The sequence below is a fragment of the Lepidochelys kempii genome, chromosome 1 (assembly GCF_965140285.1).
Source record: "Lepidochelys kempii isolate rLepKem1 chromosome 1, rLepKem1.hap1, whole genome shotgun sequence".
In the NCBI taxonomy this organism is placed as follows: domain Eukaryota; kingdom Metazoa; phylum Chordata; order Testudines; family Cheloniidae; genus Lepidochelys; species Lepidochelys kempii.
In genome coordinates, this window is record NC_136380.1 from 229,891,165 (window position 1) to 229,911,874 (window position 20,710).

Sequence of the window (20,710 nt, forward strand, 5' to 3'; positions counted from 1 at the left end):
TGAATATGGACATTAAACTGTCACCTATCGACTATTTCTAAAAGGACTTTTGGCAACTACAAGCTCATCTCTGCTATGTATCTGAACCTCAAGAATTGAGCTCAAGTCTGTATGTACATTGATCTTTTAACCAACACACTCTCTCTTTTCTTTTTTCATAAATTTTAGTTTAGTCAATAAGAATTGATTATAAGCATGTATTTGGGGTAAGATCTAAGTTATTATTTGACCTGGGTCTGGGGCTTGGTCCTTTGGGGTCAGGAGAATCTTTTCTTTTATATAATGAAATAAGATTTTCAGAATTTATCATCATATGTTTGACATGTGTGTCTGGATGGAGGCCTGAGGCTGGGTACTTTAAGGGAACTGCATTATTTGGAGTTCTGAGTAACCAGGGAGGTGCTATAGAAGCTGTTTTGTTCTGGCTTGGTAAATCTAAGTATTGGAATATCCACCAGCGTTTGGGATTTGTTTGCCCTGTTCTGTTTGCAGTTCACCCTGATTGAGTGACCTCAGCTGGCTCCCACAGGCAGCACCATCACACCAGCAATATAAGGATGCTAGCAAAACACAGAAGAGGCGCTAGAAAATAATGCAACACTGAGTGCTCTGTAAGCACAAATGCACACATGAGTACCCTGCAGAACATATCCCATATGCTTGCCCTATCTACACAGGCACTGAAGTGGGGTGGATGCACTGGGTGAAATAAGCACTTATAGCCACAAGTCCACTCCTGAACACAAAGCGTCACCTCAGAGATTAGGGATAGAAAGATTCTTCCCCTCCAGGTCATGGACTGACAGTGAAGCTGCTCCGTGGCTGCAATACCAGCCTCTGAGCTATATCAGCAGGGAGGGAGAGGGAGATGACCAGAAACAGTGCACTACCTGATGACCAATGGCAGATCCATCATCCCCTCACCTATGAGATGATACATTCTTACTTCATAGTGATATGCTGGGTGTCCCACAGAGCTATGGCATGTACACCTTATGTGCCGACTCTTCAAGCCTGAACAGCAGAGCTGTACCAGTTCTGCAGCATAGCCTTCCATAAACACGGTACTGGGAGCAGGATTTGCTCCTTAGTGCAGGAAATAGCAGTGAAAACATACGGAGGAGGCTCACCATGTTCAAATACCCATAGCCAACACAGCTACACATCATACTGATGGCATGCTCCTATTGAACTTCTGCTCTGAGTCAATAGCCCATTACCAATAGGATTTTTATTTTATTTTTTTAAGAAAAATCAGCATTTACACTTAGTATCACCTGTTTCTTTGGGCAAATTTAAAAATAGGATACCAGGATGTTGAGTTTCGGTACATTTTGGAATGCTGAGCTAACATTAAGAATAAGTTTTGTACTCTGTTTTTATGTTAATATTATACCAATATTCAATTCTTTCCTGTGGACCATAAATGCAATTCCCCAATGGCAGATTCCTTAGCAGAAACAGTTTTCTGATTTATGATTTTCTGGTACATTTAGATGATGAATGCTGGAGAGTCAATTAGTTATTTTAAGCATTTTTTGAAATTAAAATATTTTTATTTCCAAATCTGAAGCGCTTAACATTCTGCAGAATGTCTAACACATGTCCATATATCACATTCACACACAGGCTGACAATGTAACATAAGTATTACAGTATGTCTAGGCATTCACAAGTATGATACAGCAATACCATTGCCTTTGACAAATATCGAAAAAATTGCATGCCATAGTTTTGTTAACAATTCCATTTCTATTCTATTTTCTAACTCTTTTCCAGCTCATCTGATCCATCCATCTACTAGCCAAGAATCTGTATGAGCTGGTTATAGTTGTTGCTTCCGCTAATGTATTTATGTCATGTTGCTGTCTGTGGGTGTTACTTAGGCAAATTAGCAAATTACTCTAAACGTACAGTTACATTTATTATAGTGGCGGCCAGAAGCTCTGCTGTAGTTACAGGTCTGTCAGCTTTTCAATTAACAGCTCTGTTTTTGATGAGTTTGCAGCTCAGCTTTCTTTCTTTCTTTCATTCCATACCAAGCTGGAACTTGCTAAATCTATTTCCCCTGCTTATCTCCACCTCACTGCCCCGGCACCCTTCAAACCCTCTTTTCACTTAAATTAAGAGGGCCATTGTTTAGAAAACAGCAAAAATAGCTGATTTTTGGCAGGTTTTTTTTCCACATTTTTGTTACCTTCTAACAAAATCTTTAAATTCTGATCCTGCAAAGACTTATGAACATGCTTAACTTGTCATACTGACTACTCACAAGGTGTAAATTTAAGTACATGCATAAGTCTTTGAAAAAATCAGGGTCTTAATTTGTATCTGATTGATTAGGGTTGAATCCATAGGAATGTGGATATAATCTGCGACAAACAGAAGCACTGGACCATTCTCAGGGCTGCAGAATATGGTACTTTATTACTGTGGTTCCTTTCTGCCTTGATCTTATCATGCTCACTACACAACAGTGCTCAGTTTACTGCAGATACAGAGATTTTCTCACAGCCCTATGCTATTTTCAGAGCACTGTACGAATTTCTCTGCCCTGTGGGTCTGATGCTCCTATCTTCGAAGTCAATGGCAAAATGCCCATTGATTTTAGTAGGAACAGAATCAGGCAACATGACCTCAACCCTGTGACGTACTGAGTGCCTCTTGAATGCCCTATACTGCAAGTCTGAGCTCTTGGCAAACATCAAAGATCACTCATGTGCAATATATTTACACAGTAACCATTACATTAAATCAGCAACTTTCTTGCCTACATATGTTTAGTACTTAGATTATCCTGAAGCAAGCCCCTAAAATCTTTGGATGGATTTTTTGTTACATGGTTATTTTCCTGGACTGTTGTTATTTTTATGTAGTTATATATTATATATGAGGGTTATCTGGAAAACAACAAAGAAAGAATTTTTAAAAACCTGAAATGCTGATAATCAGAATAATTCCTACTGAAAATTATGAGTACTATTTCTCATTTGACCAACAGATCATTTGGAAATTAATCTTTATCTTAAATATATTGACAATTCTGCATGGAATTTTCTGAAATTTTAAAAGCTTTGATGAATCATAGCAACGTAGGGGTGGAAGGGATTTCAAGAGGTCCTCCAGTCTATCCCCCCACGATGCGGCAGAACCTGATTCATTATGTCATTACACAGCCTTTTTACTATTTTCACCAATAACTGATGTAAATGAGTTTATATTAATGTCACAATCAGAGATGCAACATTTGAGGAAAGCACGTTGAAAAGTTATTGTCATTGAATGTATTCTCTAACAAAATAACTCCACTGCAGAGAAGCAATTTAATAGGAAGAAATTATACATTCTACTTAGTGCAGTAATGACAGGTTTCAGAGTAACAGCCGTGTTAGTCTGTATTCGCAAAAAGAAAAGGAGTACTTGTGGCACCTTAGAGACTAACCAATTTATTTGAGCATAAGCTTTTGTGAGCTACAGCTCACTTCATCGGATGCATACTGTGGAAACTGCAGAAGACATTATATACACAGAGACCATGAAACAATACCTCCTCCCACCCCACTCTCCTGCTGGTAATAGCTTATCTAAAGTGATCACTCTCCTTATAATGTGTATGATAATCAAGTTGGGCCATTTCCAGCACAAATCCAGGTTTTCTCACCCTCTGTCCCCCCACACACAAACTCACTCTCCTGCTGGTAATAGCCCATCCAACGTGACCACTCTCTTTACAATGTGTATGATAATCAAAGGAGGTGCTGTTGTCATCATGAATAGGTCGGAATATGAACAAGAGGCTGCTCGGCAGCTCTCCAACACCACCTTCTACAAGCCATTACCCTATGATCCCACTGAGAGTTACCAAAAGCAACTGCAGCATTTGCTCAAGAAACTTCCTGAAAAAGCACAAGATCAAATCCGCACAGACACACCCCTGGAACCCCGACCTGGGACATTCTATCTACTACCTAAGATCCATAAACCTGGAAATCCTGGGCGCCCCATCATCTCAGGCTTTGGCACCATGACAGCAGGATTGTCTGGCTATGTAGACTCCCTCCTCAGGCCCTACACTACCAGCACTCCCAGCTACCTTCGAGACACCACTGACTTCCTGAGGAAACTACAATCCATCGGTGATCTTCCTGATAACACCATCCTGGCCAGTATGGATGTAGAAGCCCTCTACACCAACATTCCACACAAAGATGGACTACAAGCCGTCAAGAACACTATCCCCGATAATGTCACAGCTAACCTGGTGGCTGAACTTTGTGACTTTGTCCTTACCCATAACTATTTTACATTTGGGGACAATGTATACCTTCAGTTCAGCGGCACTGCTATGGGTACCCGCATGGCCCCACAGTATGCCAACACTTTTATGGTTGATTTAGAACAACGCTTCCTCAGCTCTCGTCCCCTAATGCCCCTACTCTACTTGCGCTATATTGATGACATCTTCATCATCTGGACCCATGGAAAAGAAGCCCTTGAGGAATTCCACCATGATTTCAACAATTTCCATCCCACCATCAACCTCAGCCTGGTCCAGTCCACACAAGAGATCCACTTCCTGGACACTACAGTGCTAATAAACAATGGTCACATAAACACCACCCTATACCGGAAACCTACTGACCGCTATTCCTACCTACATGCCTCCAGCTTTCACCCTGACCACACCACACGATCCATCGTCTACAGCCAAGCTCTGCGATACAACCGCATTTGCTCCAACCCCTCAGACAGAGACAAACACCTACAAGATCTCTGTCAAGCTTTCTTACAACTACAATACCCACCTGCGGAAGTGAAGAAACAGATTGAGCCAGAAGGGTTCCCAGAAGTCACCTACTACAGGACAGGCCTAACAAAGAAAATGACACAACGCCACTAGCCGTCACCTTCAGCCCCCAACTAAAACCCCTCCAACGCATTATTAAGGATCTACAACCTATCCTGAAGGATGACCCAACACTCTCACAAATCTTGGGAGACAGGCCAGTCCTTGCCTACAGACAGCCCCCCAACCTGAAGCAAATACTCACCAACAACCACATACCACACAACAGAACCACTAACCCAGGAACCTATCCTTGCAACAAAGCCCGTTGCCAACTGTGCCCACATATCTATTCAGGGGACACCATCACAGGGCCTAATAACATCAGCCGCACTATCAGAGGCTCGTTCACCTGCACATCCACCAATGTGATATATGCCATCATGTGCCAGCAATGCCCCTCTGCCATGTACATTGGTCAAACTGGACAGTCTCTACGTAAAAGAATAAATGGACACAAATCAGATGTCAAGAATTATAACATTCATAAACCAGTCGGAGAACACTTCAATCTCTCTGGTCACGCAATTACAGACATGAAGGTCGCTATCTTAAAACAAAGAAACTTCAAATCCAGACTCCAGCGAGAAACTGCTGAATTGGAATTCATTTGCAAATTGGACACTATTAATTTAGGCTTAAATAGAGACTGGGAGTGGCTAAGTCATTATGCAAGGTAGCCTATTTACCCTTGTTTTTTCCTGCCCCCCCCCCAACATTCTTGTTAAACCCTGGATTTGTGCTGGAAATGGCCCACCTTGATTTTCATACACATTGTAAGGAGAGTGGTCACTTTGGATGGGCTATTACCAGCAGGAGAGTGAGTTTGTGGGGGGGGGAGGGGGGTTGAGGGTGAGAAAACCTGGATTTGTGCTGGAAATGACCCAACTTGATTATCATACACATTATAAGGAGAGTGATCACTTTAGATAAGCTATTACCAGCAGGAGAGTAGGGTGGGAGGAGGTATTGTTTCATGGTCTCTGTGTATATAACGTCTTCTGCAGTTTCCACAGTATGCATCCGACAAAGTGAGCTGTAGCTCATGAAAGCTTATGCTCAAATAAATTGGTTAGTCTCTAAGGTGCCACAAGTACTCCTTTTCTTTTAGTGCAGTAAAAGTTTCTCGTATACCTAGTTGCTTTTAAAAACATTGGTATTAGTGTTTGGCTCTGCTAACAGGGAAGCAGCAGACCTGGGATGGAAAGGGAGCTAGCTGTGTGTGTGCAAACAAATTTGAGACCATATACTGCTCTCATGGGAATTCTGCATATGGATCCAGTACAAACTATAGCTCCCATTGAGAGTATAAGGCATCTGAGAACACATAAGAAACAGATATGCCATTCAGGAATGCCATAACGTAACATACACATGTCTGGTGTGGCTTACAGATGTATTTAATGCTAAAGGAAAAGAAGGAAGTCTGGAATTTTGGGAAATTATATATTCTTATGACTGCTTATTCTGGTCTGCAAAACTCTCAGACTCCCCCCGAAGATGCACATGTGTAGCTGCCCCCTGCTGGAAAACACAATATACTGTGCAGGGAAAATTCTAGCTAGAGCTGGTAGCAAAATTTTAGGCTATGTCTACAGTACAGCCTATGTTGGCATAATTTATATCACTCAGGGGCCTGAATAAACTACCCTCCCCCTCACCCCCCAGAGCAACATAAGTTACACCGGCATAAGTGCTCGTGTACACAGCGCAATGTCAGTGGAAGAGCTCCTGCTGACTTAGCTTCTGCCTCTCGCGGAGGTGGTTTTTTTATGCCAGTGGGAGAGCGCTCTTCTATCAGCACAGAGCGTCTTCACCACACGTGCTGCAGCAGCGCAGCTATATTGATTCAGCTCCCCCATGGCAGTGCTGTACATATAAACATGGCCTTTATCAAAACAGTTTTCCATCTGAAAATACTGTTTCAATTAAACCAACTTGTGTGTGTGAAATTATATTAATTTCTGACAAATTTCCCACTGGGAAAAAAATGTAAGAAAAAATTCAAAATTTTGTTTTGAAATTAAATTTTTAATTTTTTCTTAAATGAAATTTTCAAAACAATTTTTTTCAGAATTTTCTGTTCACTAAATATCCACAATATTTGGTTTTAATCAAATTTGGAATTAAAACAAATTCTGAAATGTTGAAATTTTATGTAAAATGGAAATTTTGAATTTCAAACCGTTCTAATTTCAGCTACTGGGCTCTGGAGCACCTTCTCCCCAGGCCACTTCCAGGGCCTCCCACCCTGGAAGGTGGGGCTCAATTCTTCCTTTTCCCCCAGCCACTTGCAATGTCACTAGTTGATGGTGGGGATAAGAACTCAACAGTTCCCTATTCCCCTCCTCCCCTCTCTTTCCCTCCCTGTTTTTCTCATTTCTTCCTTCCCCCCCTACACCCAAAAATATGTTGGAGGAACACTGGCCTGGACCTAAGCCAAGCAGCTTCTATAAGAGAAGAACTTTTTATAAATAGATATTACCACAAACTTTCCTATTAGACTATGGGGACTTGGTACTTAAAAATCTGGGTGATCCTATTGGATTCATGTGTAGTTGAAAAAAAACGGTCACACTCCCCCTCCCCCCCCCCGGACCCCTCAAATGACCTTTACACATTGTCTCAAGTAAATACACTTGTTTTCCAGTTCTGGCAAATGTTCATCAAAAAGTATCTTATTCTTTGTTCACTTAGTGCAAAAAATATATAATAGCCTTGGTAATAGAATAGAACCTCAGAGTTACAAACACCTCAGGAATGGAGGTTGTTTGTAACTCTGAAATGTTCATAACTCTGAACAAAACATTGTGATTGTTCTTTCAAAAGTTTACAACTGAACATTGATTTAATACAGCTTTGAAACTTTACTATGCAGAAGAAAAATGCTGCTTTTAACCATTTCAATTTAAGTGAAACAAGCAAAGAAACAGTTTCCGTTCCTTGTCAAATCTTTTTCAAACTTTCCCTTTTTTAATAGTTTACATTTAATGCAGTACTATACTGTATTTGCTGCTTTTTTTTTTTCGGTCTCTGCTGCTGCCTGATTATGTACTTCCAGTTCCAAATGAGGTATATGGTTGACCGGTCAGTTCATAATTTTGGTGTTCGTAACTCTGAGGTTCTACTGTGTGTGTGTATATATATTTAACTAGTAATATTTTTGTTTCTTTCTTTCATTACAGTAGATTACTAATTAAGGAAATCAACTGAACTTCAAATTTTTTATGTGCCAATACAAAATTATTATAGCAATCTCCAATTTTCAAACCACAGTGGGCCCCTTTTATAGGGAAGATAATTTTTAAAGAATTACCTGAAGTGCAGGTTCACTGTCACTTGAAATACAGACTGCATATCAGAAAATACTAAAAAACCCTGGGACTTTCAGTTTCTATTTCACTGTCTCAGAGTTATCTGTAAATGGACTTTGTATAAGTATTTAAAGGTGAATCATCCTTTGGCAATGCTTTTTGCTTCTTAAATTAGATAAAATACTGCAAATAATCCAAAAGCAAATGCATACCTTTTACACTCCAGACTTCTCTTGTACTAAAAAGTAAGGAGTCTTTACCATTTACCCACTTTATTTAACAAAACACACAGACTTACAATTGCATCCCCATGCAACTTCAACAAGATATATGCAAACTCCTAACAGCAGCTGTGCTTTGCTTGTCTCTGGGTATTGTGCTAAGCAGCATTTTTAGTATTCTCTAAAAGCAGTGACAATCATATAAATGCCCACTTAATGTTTCCCCCCTCTCATTTCAACCTTTTAGAATATAGCAGTGAGTGATATAGTAAAAAGACTGTATAACAGTCTCAGATTGCTTTTTTAGCATCTCTTTGACAGTTCTGTGTTTAAACACTTGGCTGATGTCTGGGAAATTTACATTAACATACTTTTTTGTATGGTGTATAATCTTGAATAACATTGTAAATCAACACTCCTCCTTAAGTCATTTGTAAACTGTTAGATCTAGCCATTTCTGCAACATAAAAGTCAGCAATTAAATCAAACACTAAAATAACAAATAAATACACTATTTTTCACCGCTACATTTGCAAAATGGGAATTCTTTAAATACATAGATATAGATAAATAAAACTAGGAACATATGTTAGAAAAAAAATCTGCTAATATTCAAGCATATATTCCAGGATACTCTGTTACATGTTCAGTAATTGAACAAATGTATTTCTAAAGGAAAATGGATCGCCTTCTAGTCTAGGACCTTCATTTGCAGATCCTTTGTTCCTGCTTTAAACCACCTCTGTCTATGCAGAACCAATGTACTGCCCTCCTGCGTACAGGAGTCATTGTGCAGCATAGTTCAGCCCCTAAGCCACTGGATGAATTTTAGTCTGTAAGAGTTTTCTCTTTATATTTAAGCTATAGTATGAAATTCTATTCCTGATTCTACCATTAAAAACAACCTTAAAAATTCTTAATGGGGATGAAAAAATTCTACAGGAACTTTTTTTTTACCTTTTAAAATAACGTATATATCTGAGGGACAAAGAAAGGACAGGACACAGAGAACTGTATAAAAAAGTAACAGTAAAAAAATCACTTCACACTTACTACAGGGATTTCATCACAACTTGATACTGACTCCAATTCAGATCCTGCAAAATAATCCTTAGTGTCCCCAACAGCTCATCTTCTCAATGGGAAGACTACAAAGGGGTTGGTACTATGTCAGTATATGCACACCACAAATAATAATGTTTTACATTTATGTATAATGCGTTATGGTATATGTTCCAAGCACTGTATAAACAGTCACTAATTAACATCTCTGTGAGGCATATGGCTAGGTATTATTGTCCCTATTTTACAAATGGGGAACAAGACAGAGCCTGTGATTTTCAAAGGTGTCTAACGGAGTTAGGTGCCCAGTTCCTATGGGATGGGATTTGGGTGCCTACCTCCCTTAGTGAAAATACTAGCCAAAGGTCACAGCCATGTCAGAATTAGATTCTGTACCTCTTGCCTCCCAATCCTGCCTTTATGTCTCCAGACCCCACTGCCTTCGAGAAAAACTCCACTAAAGCCAACAGTTAAACACTGGGGTAAAACTTATGAGGCCAGAATCAGACCCACAGTTTGTAATGATAGAACTAATTTTTAGACAAAAAGGGGTAGGGGGAAGCCGTGTCATTGGGGTATTATGGAAATAGGAGTCATTCCGCGGTTCCTACAACAGGAGGAATCATAATTTTGACTTTAGCAATACCACGGCTGTGGAATGGACACTGACCCACATTTCAAACTGCAGTGGTACAAATGGCCCTAAGTCGGTGCAGCCAGCCTTGGGAGGATGACTAGCGCAGCGGGGGAGATCCTCTAATATAGCAGCACCTACATCATATGCTCCCCACTGCCAGGACAGGAGGTGTGGGTGGAAGAAAGTGATCTAGCTCAGCTTCCTTACACTCTGGTGATCCCCAACTGCCTTGTTGACCCTTGAGGCTACTGGCAGCTCATGTAATTTACAGAAGTCCTCAGGCTGCCCTAAGTTAGGCCAGAGGACTGGCCCTGCACAGGCAGCCCAGACCTGTGAGAGACTATAAATTCATCTTTGCACCCTTCTCTCCTGACCTATGCTGTGTGCTCCTCAATTGTAGCCAAGAATCTGGGATACTGTATGTTAAAGAAGTGCAATGAAAACCAACTTTTTTTTTTTGGTATGCTTAGTCTTTTTAAAATGACATCTGTTCTAAATCCCTATACAGCTCAGTGTTTCTCACTGCATTTCCAAAGCCATTCTTTTGTAAATAGATAATTAGTACTTAAGCACCCCTTTCAAGAGGTTTCTACATTAACATAAAAATAGTATAATTACTGATGGTCAAAATGGCAAGAGTACACTTTGTAAATTCTAATTTCTTTTGCTGCTCAAGACGGATGAATTTCTTTCTTCTTTGCCACCACTTAAAGCTGTCTTAAATATGACTATTACTGCACCCTAAAATATACCTGTTAAAACAAGAAGGAAAACATCTACCATCACTGCAGAAGTTTCCATTTTAGAAAGGACCTGACACTAAGATTGTTTTCTTTAATGAAGATTTGTATCTTAAAACAACAGGGATACTGACTAGTGATCAAAATTAGCTGATTTTTATATAAACAGCAATGCTATAACAATCATCAACAGTGTATAATTATAGCAATGTAGAATATTAGTATAATTCTGTTCAAATGGGCATTTTCATTCCAAAACTATTTTCAGGTAATGTCAATTTTCAGTGAGAAAAATTTGACCCTTTGTGGTAAAATTTCATATGGGAAATCACAGCCCTGAAGTGAATTTGTGTTGAGAAGTTTGATAAAATTCTGCTTCTCCATTTTTGAGATTTGAAAATAAGAACAAAATGGCGGTTGTCACCAATTAAATGTTCCAGGTGTGTTTCATTTTTGCACTGTAACTCTAAGCTTTATTTCAAATTTGGCATGAACTTATTCCTCAAAGAAGAAGAATGCCTTTGACATATTTAAGGTAATTTCATTCAGAAATAATGAAGCTAGGAACATTAGAAAATGTGCAGCATAATTAAATAATCTTCTGCGTCTACACACAAGATCACAATGCTCCACATACACACTCACACAAGTGGGTGTAGAACTGGAGCGTCAGATTGAACATTTAGCTCAAATGTCATAAGTGTAACTCAGAGCCATGTTGTGCTCTAGAGCCTTGGAGTATATAACATTTGGAAATATTCATGCAGGCTGGAGCAAACTACACAGATATTTTCCAATACCATCATTAAAGAATGCAATGGGTGGGGGGGAGAGCTGCACGTCTAATTTGATGGCTGCACTAGGACAGAGACGATGTTTTTGTGTTTGTTCTATAAAGCGCCTCATGCATTTTTGGGTGCCAGATAAAAATAAATTAATAAAATAAAAATAGTGAGAGGACTGAGTGCAGGGGATAACCACAGCACAGTGTGTCCCCAGTATTCAAGAATAAGATCCAACTTAACCATCCTGCATTATATATTGATGAATAATATCTAGGCAGAAGGGCTCTGGATTATTTTCAAATGCTTAAAGTGACATCAGTGTGTGGGGCACATTGAAAATATAGCATAATCTCAAGTTTTCTTCCAACCCATTCCTTATGATGGCATCCGAAAGCTCAATGGTCTTGTGTCCCCACGACACCATCTACGGTATTTCAAATTCGGAACCTTCTGAAATCCAAATGCACTTTGGGCTCAGAGTGTTTCAAGAAAAATGAGCTCACGGAAGAGACTGGGCCAAAGAGAGGAAAATAACAGAGGTAACAGTATCAGAAAAAGAAAAAAAAACAAGCTTGAAGAAAGAGAGAAAGGGCTTTAGGTCTGCCCTATTTTGCATAGCACCTAAGCACATGTTCAACTTTAAGCATTCGCTTAAGTTCTATTAAAGTCAGCGCTTTTAAAGTAAAATATACTTGACATCAAAGACAGGGAGCCTGAATTTGATGTGGAGAAAAAGGAAAATGGAGAAGCAGCCACAGAATTTGGTCAGGTGATCTCGGAAAGCTTGAGAGGAGGATATAGGCAGAAACCGAAATGCCAGGGATCCAAAAGAGTATGAGAGAAGAAGAAATGGAAGAGTGGCAGCCAGCACCGCACACAAGAAATGTGGACATGAAGAGAAGGTGGGACACGGGGCTGTAGTTTGAAAAGCAGGTGAGCAAGGGAAGGCCTTCTAAGGATAGAGGAAACTGTCGTATATTTGAAGGCTGAGGGGATAGAGCCAAAATAGAGAGAATGAAGGTAAAGGGAGAGGAAAGGGAGAGCTGAGACTAGGATGAAGGAGAGAATGCAGTCTGGGAGTGAGCAGGAAAGGATGTCCGAGAGGGTAAACGCTCTTGCCAGATGGTGTCAATTTTTTTATATTTTTTGGGGGGGAAAAATTAGCAAGATCCCAGGCAAAGAGGGAAGAGGAAGAGAAGGAGGTGGCTGGCGAATGGAAGAAGCTCTAATGGTTCTAGATGCATTAGTCAATAAGGAAGGTAAAGTACAGCAGGTTTTCAAAGAAAATGGATGTGTTTTTTACTTTATTTATTTATTTAAATTAAACACATAGAAACACCCACCTATTCAAATGCTCTAGACAGCTTGACAGAGATTTAAAATATAAATCCAGAAAAAACAACACCAGTCCCTTCAACAACAAACAACTATTATAAGCATAACGAGCAAAACATTCTCATACCAGACTACACAAAAGGGCACCACTCCTTAGGAATCCAACAACCAACCCCCCCCACCCTCCAAAAAAACCCTATAGCTTGAAATCCCATGCCCCACACACCTCAATCCTCTCCAAGTGACCATTCAGAGAGATCAGCCTGGCAGCAAGCCTTAATGATCAGCAAATTCTCAGACTATTTTGGAGCAAGGAGAAAAACAATTCCATTCACGAGGCCATCATGAAGAAGGCTCTGCCAACAACTCCCTCACCTATAACCTATAAACTGAGGGGATTTCAGCTTGAGGACTTCTGCTGTTCACAGCTGGGGCAGTATCATGTAGGAGGCCAGGCAGCCTGTCAGGTAGACAGGAGCTCAGCAGCAACTCAGACATGCAGTCCCTTTCTCTGCTGACTAACAATGCTCTAATATCGCTTCCCTTCCACACTACTGGGTAAATATTGATTTTGTTTACAACAGATAAACATGGGGTTTGGAACGGTTTTTGTGCACTAATGTTTGTACGTTATTGCAATATAGTGTGAAGACTCAGAGTGGAACTGAACATTGCTTAGTGTTGTAAGAGTGTCCTATTGTCCTGTAATGCCTGGGCACAGAAAGAGTGAGTGGAAGGTACTGTTACAGATTTCACTGCAAATGACAATGCTTTTGTGTGTATGTTTCCACCTTACTGCATTGTTAACTTTTTTTTTCTTAACTATTTTGTTAGACATATTATTGGGCTTCCAGAGTCAAATCAATATTAGCATGAGCCTGCCAAAATTAGGGTACAGGTTTGCTTGTAAATATTTTTTTGAACTAGAAAGGCCTGACATTTTTCTTATTGCATCTCAGTTTCCTTGCTTCTGTCAGCTTTGTGCCTGATTCCTAGCCAATCCCACAGTGGGAAATGCCATAGTAAGTAGTTACGAAGACAGGAAAACACAGGAAAATATAAATTAAAGAAAAAAGCCCAGCCCCTTAAAATGTGTACTTCATGTACTTTTTTTAAAGCCACTCACCCGACCCAAAAATTTTTGATAAATATCAGAAACAAAAATCCGTGTTTATGCTAAATCAGAGCACCAGCACAAGAGGAACACAGACCATGATTTTCTCTGGAAGCAGCGAACTCTAATTTCCACTGTAATTTTTTTTTTAAGCACATACATAACATTGTAGAAGTGCATGTAAATCACCACTTGCCTGCCCAGTGGAACGGAATTTCAGCGATCAATGCCAACAGTTGCCTACAGAAGGCATCTACATCTGGTCTGCCACATCCAAGACAGCAACCACAGACATGCATTTTGCTTTGTTTAGAATTCATCGCTGTGGTGCAGCTGAGCCTCAGACAGAAAAACTATCAGCCTCCAGGGTTAAACAGACAAATGCTTTTCTCACCACAACTTTTTATGGGGAGGGAAAGCCATAACAATGTATGTAAGAGTTCTTATGCAAATCATAAAAGGCCCAGTGACTTAAATTGCAACTAGTGCCAAAAGTTGTTTATTGTACATTTTCCCCCGCTTAAGAGTAGAAAGGCAGAATGGATGAATGATAACATGAATCTCATTTGCTCAGCTGGAAAGAGCATAATATTTTTAAAAATCCAAATTCTAAATATTACCATTCAAACACAAAGCTAAATTAATATTCATCATTCCTGAGTGCACGATGTTTTACTAGGAGGCAGAGAGGGTTAATACATTCATAAAATCACGTTTACTTCCAAAATGGCAGCTAATCTGATACTTACCTAACCATTCATTGAATTTTTTAACTTCGCTAGGAAGTCCCAGTTCAGTGAAGTCACCAGCATGTATTAAAACATCTCCATAGGGCATTTGGATTGGATCAGTTCTTGAGTGAGTGTCAGAAATACAGACAAATCGGGTATATCCTGGAGGTTTGGGGGCATCATGGGGCACAGGATCCACCCTATGGGAAACGCATCATGAGAAGGTTATGAAATAGAGTTGACTACATAACCTTTTTAGTATTTACTTTGCAATTCCAATACAGTTTTCAGTGTTACTAAAGATGACGTATTCTGGATCTGTGTGGTGAAAGTCACTTATTAGAAGAAACTCACAGAATTAATAGGAGGTTTAAGAATTTTGGAGTTCACATCATAGTGCTTTAAATATTGTCTGGGTACACCTATTAGTTGAAAGAGATTATGGAAAAGGGATTGTTTCAATGTTATTGTCATATTTCAGACACTTACAAATAAAACAAAGGCATTTCCAATTTCAAAATAAGAATACCATCCTGTGTTCATCGTTTAGATAAGATTGCACACTATATTGAGAGAAGCATTTTATCACATATATAAATACATTTAAATGCATTTTCCAAATCGTATTTTTTCTGCAGGTTATAAAATTCCAACAAATTTAATTAAAGCATTTTTGAAGATATGGTTCAGTGTGTTAATGCACCAGCAGATAAGAACTCTACTGACAGCTGCTGCAAATGCACATTCTAACCTTACTATTGTCAGGACAATTGTGGTAACTCTCTGGGCTTAATTATACTAAGTAAATCAGATGCAGTAAGGGGTGGTGCTGCATTGTATAGTGCCCAATTTCAAGACTCAAAACTGAGGAAAAGAAATGATTTGACCCACTTTTATGAAGCTGCCTCATGATTTAGGTAAGGAAGGCAGAGAACACAAATCTGCTGCATGAAATATACTTATTTGCAACTCATTAAATTCCTTCACCCTCAACACATTTCATTACAATATATAGAAGTATGTATGTGTAACTGTACCATAGCTGCAATTTCAGTGGGGGTAATTTTGGTGGAAAAAAACAGAAATCCAAGAGCTTTATTAATATCAGTAAAATCTCAGACAGAATTATAGTTTTATATGAACAATTTAGTTTTGTAAACATTTGTCTTAAATGACTAAGAACATTAATTTAGTTCATTGTTATGTATAATTTGGATCTTTCCCCATCTGATCTGCTTTCCTCTTGGCTCAATTTAAAAAATTTAATTAGGAAAAATTAAAGTTATAGATCTTTATTATTATAAGAACATAAGAATGGCCATACTGGGTCAGACCAAAGGTCCATCCAGCCCAGTATCCTGTCTACCGACAGTGGCCAATGCCAGGTGCCCCAGAGGGAGTGAACCTAACAGGTAATGATCTAGTGATATCTCTCCTGCCATCCATCTCCACCTTCTGACAAACAGAGGCTAGGTACACCGTTCCCTACCCATCCTGGCTAATAGCCATTAATGGACTTAACCTCCATTAATTTATCCAGCTCTCTTTTAAACCCTGTTATAGTCCTAGCCTTCACAACCTCCTCAGGCAAGGAGTTCCACAGGTTGACTGTGCACTGAGTGAAGAACTTCCTTTTATTTGTTTTAAATCTGCTACCCATTAATTTCATTTGGTGGCCCCTAGTTCTTATATTATGGGAGCAAGTAAATAACTTTTCCTTATTCACTTTCACCACACCACTCATGATTTTATATACCTCTACCATATCCCCCCTAATAATGTTAGCATTATTAATGCTAACACTTTGGTGTTTATGGGAAAAGCTTTCAGAGGATCTCAAATTGTTTTACAAACATAAGTTAATCTTCACAACATGGGACAGATAAGAATTATATCCATTTTACAGATGAGCAAACCGAGGCATGGATGTTATGTGACCTGATAAGTTCATGTAGTCAGTAGTAGACATTAGTGAGACAACCAGGAATAGAGAGAGTCCTGTTCAAATTATTAAACAATACTTACAAAAATTCTCACTTTACCATTTATAAAACACATTAAAAAGCTAATGTATGAGCAAATTCTCTTTGTTATACTATTTTTCTATACTTTTTTGGGGGCGGGTATGTCTTTTTTAAAATCATTACATCTATGGGCAGGTTCTAGCAAAAGTCATAACTTTTCAAAAGTTTTTTTTTCCACTTTACTAAATCCAGGGAGTAATAACTATTTAATTCGAATGCTGTACAGCAGGAAGTATTAAGCCCAAGCTTCCTAAAGTTTCACACCTCTTGTCAATTTTTCAACAAAAAGTGACCGGAAGCGAGGCCAAAAGTTGGAGCATGAAACATGCACAAAAGCAGAAACTTGAGGTCTTACATCCCTGACTTCCAAACTTTTGCTCTCCCCATCCCTAACTCTCCGTTATGCAGTTTTAAATTATGGATACTTCTGAACTGCAGAAGAAGGTAGCCAGAAAAATAATGTACCTTTCCCAGGGTTCTCATGCATTTGTACAAAATAAATAAAATGTGCTGATATGAATTTACATTGCTGGGTTTTCAGTGTAGGTCATAAAGTGCATCCCTTAAATATGCCTCTTCCCTCTTGCCTATCACTGGAACAAAGCCAAGGTGAACAGCAGTAACTTGTGCATCAAATCATAACCTAAATTTCACATGGTCCTCCTCTGAAGTTGAATGAAAACACAACAGACTTAAAACGGCAAGGTATGCAGCACGCAATACGTACGCTTTTCCTTATGCACAATTTAGAATTTTATTTTGTGGGAAGCATTTTCCTGATTCACACTGGTCAGCCAAGGTATGTATTGCTTTAAAACCTTGTACAAAGGGCCAAAAAATGTATCAGATATAAATAAATATGATAAATAAATGAAATACAGATCACAGTGTCACAAAAATATGCACACATTAAGGATGTGTGAATTGCTTTTGCAGTACAACAGTGCAAAAGTATGTCAGGTTTCACATAAACACATTTAATTGTATTGTAGGACACAATTTCTTAAGGCCTGAGACTGATGTCCTTGAGCAACACCTGACGCCCTGAGTAGCCCCACTGATGTCCAATGAACTGTTTGCACTGTGAGTAAGGGAAAGAGAAGAATGAGGCCCTTACGATCTATATGTTTTGTTTAAATAGCATATAAATTGAAAAGCAAAGCTAAAATTTCAGGACAACAGTTGTTGCTGGAGGTTGGTATATACACAGGGCTTCAAAGAAGTTTCATACAGAAGCAGAGGTTTGCCTGCATACAGCCAGGATCAAGACCTTAAATCTTCAGGGGACGACTGTCACGATTTATGTCTTCTACAGCTCTGATTGCAATATCAGTGCTTAACAAACAGTAGATGACAATTATCATAATAAAATACATTTGCCAACTGTAGCAATCCAAAGCACCTCGCAACGGAGGAACAAGAAAGACAAAGATGGAGCCAGGAAAATGCTGTGAGAGGTTGGGAATACTCCTGGATGGTGTAGTTAAGGTAAGACAGGGAGTGTAAGACAGCACTGAGCACCAGAAAAACTGTGTACTAGCTGTAAGGCTGAAGTCAGAAGCACTTTGGAGGAGAGCCAAAAGCACTGAGGAGAAAAGCATTTATGGAAAGTTTGGGGGTGAGTAAGTTTATATTGGGTTTATTTGTTATTACTTGCAACATCACTAAACTAGGGATTTTGAAGCATATAAGTCACTAATAAGGTGAAATCCTGACCCTGCTGAAGTCAATGGAACAACTACTATTGATTTCAATGGGGCCAGGATTTCACTCATAATATTTATGGGCATAAAGGAGATGCAACATTACATTTCTCACCATTCTGTTAATTTGTAAAAGCCAAGAACAATATAAATACTGTAGGTATTCACAAAAATTCTTCAAGATTTCTACTGTCTAGACAAATAGAGTTGGTCAAACTACTGTTATAAATATTATTTGTTACAACTTAGCACATTTTCTGGTTTGCATGAACGTTTTTCAAATGCATTAATTATTCATGAGTGTTGAACACTTTTGGGGAACAATTTTCAGAGACTGGCTTGTTTGTGAACTGCTCCCTTTAGAGTATTCACTGTGTTGTGTGGTGGATCACCAAAGTCACATGCTATTGTATTCACTCACTGGCTGGGTGACCGCAACATTAAACAAGAGAATAATGAGTAGCAAATGGCCAATAATGAATAACTAATTTCGAACCCAAATTTTGTGACGAAAACTCATATACGCAACTTTTGGGATTGGCAAACGTATTCATGAATGCCCAGCGGCTGTCTGAATACACACATATAATGAATAATATGCCCCACAAATCTCAGAGATCTGAACTTGGCACTTCTGTTTGCCAAAATATTTGTGAATCAATTTTTTTGTTTTTGTTTTCTGTTACCATTTGCCAGCTCTGCAAACAAAAGATGTTCCCTGATGCAGATATTATATTTGTTTTATTCGTTATTTGTATCGGGACACTACCTAAAAGCCCCAGCTAGGGGTCAGGACCCTATTGTAATTGGCATATATAACAAAAACCTGCTCCAGAGAGTTATATTCTAACTCCGCCCACATGCAGGCATGTGTCCACATTAGCCTTCAGGTTTCCTTTCTATGGTGTACAATTTGTACCACAATTTGCATGTAAAATATCAATGAAAAGATACATACCATCCACTCACGTTTTTTTTTTAAATGAATCATTCCCTATGTTTAGAAATCACCAAAATGTATTAAATGTAGTGGATGAAACTAAGCCAATTTATTCAGTCCTGCTAAAGTTTTTTTTAAATGAAAATCAGTTCTCTGATCAAAATATAAGATTGATTCTCTTTTTAAAGAATAGAATAAAATACGTTACATTTTTATTTCCTATAAAATATTTTGCAATGGATTTATATACTTAGTTTACTTGTAATGGCTTAACAGTTTTGCTCTCCCTTCTGGCTCTCAACTTTATGGCAGGTTTTATTTTGTAATTATGATCCTACACTTGACATTAAAAGTAAATCACCATTTAGAACAGTTAACTTTACTGATGTCATCATTATATATAAAAAGTCAAAAACAAACACATTATTTTAATTACTCTTTAAGCACTCCATATCTTTCACACACTGGTATTAAAGTAGGCTGTTGGATGGGTACCCGCACTATTTTATTTGTTGCTGTCTTTTTTTTTCTTTTTGGTAGTACAAAGCGGTAATACAGCTAACCGAGCAAAAGGAGAATGTTTATTCTGAATACAGTCTTGGTATTTCAACAGCTATTTACATGTGATTCAAGTTGAGAATACGAGTTCAAAAAGCTGATGAATGCTTCTAAAACTGTGGAAAATATTATCTATATGAAACCTCTTAGATTAATTACATTCCTTGTTGTTTTTTTCTTTTTATAAAGGCCAAATTGTGCTAGCATAGTGATTCCTCTTCTATCCTTTAAAAAAGTACCTATACTTCCCCAATGGACTGAATTGTATCAGTAATTATTATTAGAAAGACAGCAAAACATTGTTCTCTGAATTCTTTCTGACTGGTCCATCAAATACGACATTGACAAGGCAATAACAATTCTGAAGGCTGTGTTAGAGCAATAACAAAACTATAATACTTACATTTGCACATGTGGGGGCTGAAAACGTCCCTGGTTAATGTTGTAGAACGTGAACGCCTGTGTGGGGTTTGAGCTGTACTCATCCACTTCAATTATGAGTCTACTGTGTTGATGCCTTCTAGCGGCCATAATGTGCGACTGGGCGAAAGCCATGCTTGCACTGTGCAGTACAGCTTTTTCAGACAATCATCTGTGCTATCTTTCTACATCGACGGAAGAAGACCATGTTGTCTCCTTACCTCATCAACGTGCTCCCCTTCTGAAACCTAAAAGCAGACTGAAGAGATGGAGCATAACC

At 38.8% G+C, this 20,710-nt stretch overlaps 1 protein-coding gene across 5 annotated transcripts in view; it reads right to left on the reverse strand.

The window, feature by feature from the left end:
- Positions 1-20,710, reverse strand: part of MPPED1 (metallophosphoesterase domain containing 1) — a 94,832-nt gene that overhangs the window by 59,791 nt on the left and 14,331 nt on the right. For 3 of the 5 annotated variants that reach the window (XM_073316715.2, XM_078849344.1, XM_073316707.2), the window contains 2 exons: positions 20,414-20,689; positions 14,804-14,985 (listed from right to left, as the gene is read on the reverse strand). In XM_073316715.2, the coding sequence (XP_073172816.1) occupies positions 14,804-14,985; positions 20,414-20,565 (334 nt within the window). In that variant the 5' untranslated portion in view covers positions 20,566-20,689. The remainder of the gene's footprint in view (positions 1-14,803; positions 14,986-20,413; positions 20,690-20,710) is intronic. The other 2 variants (XM_073316734.2, XM_073316725.2) reach the window with 1 other exon arrangement.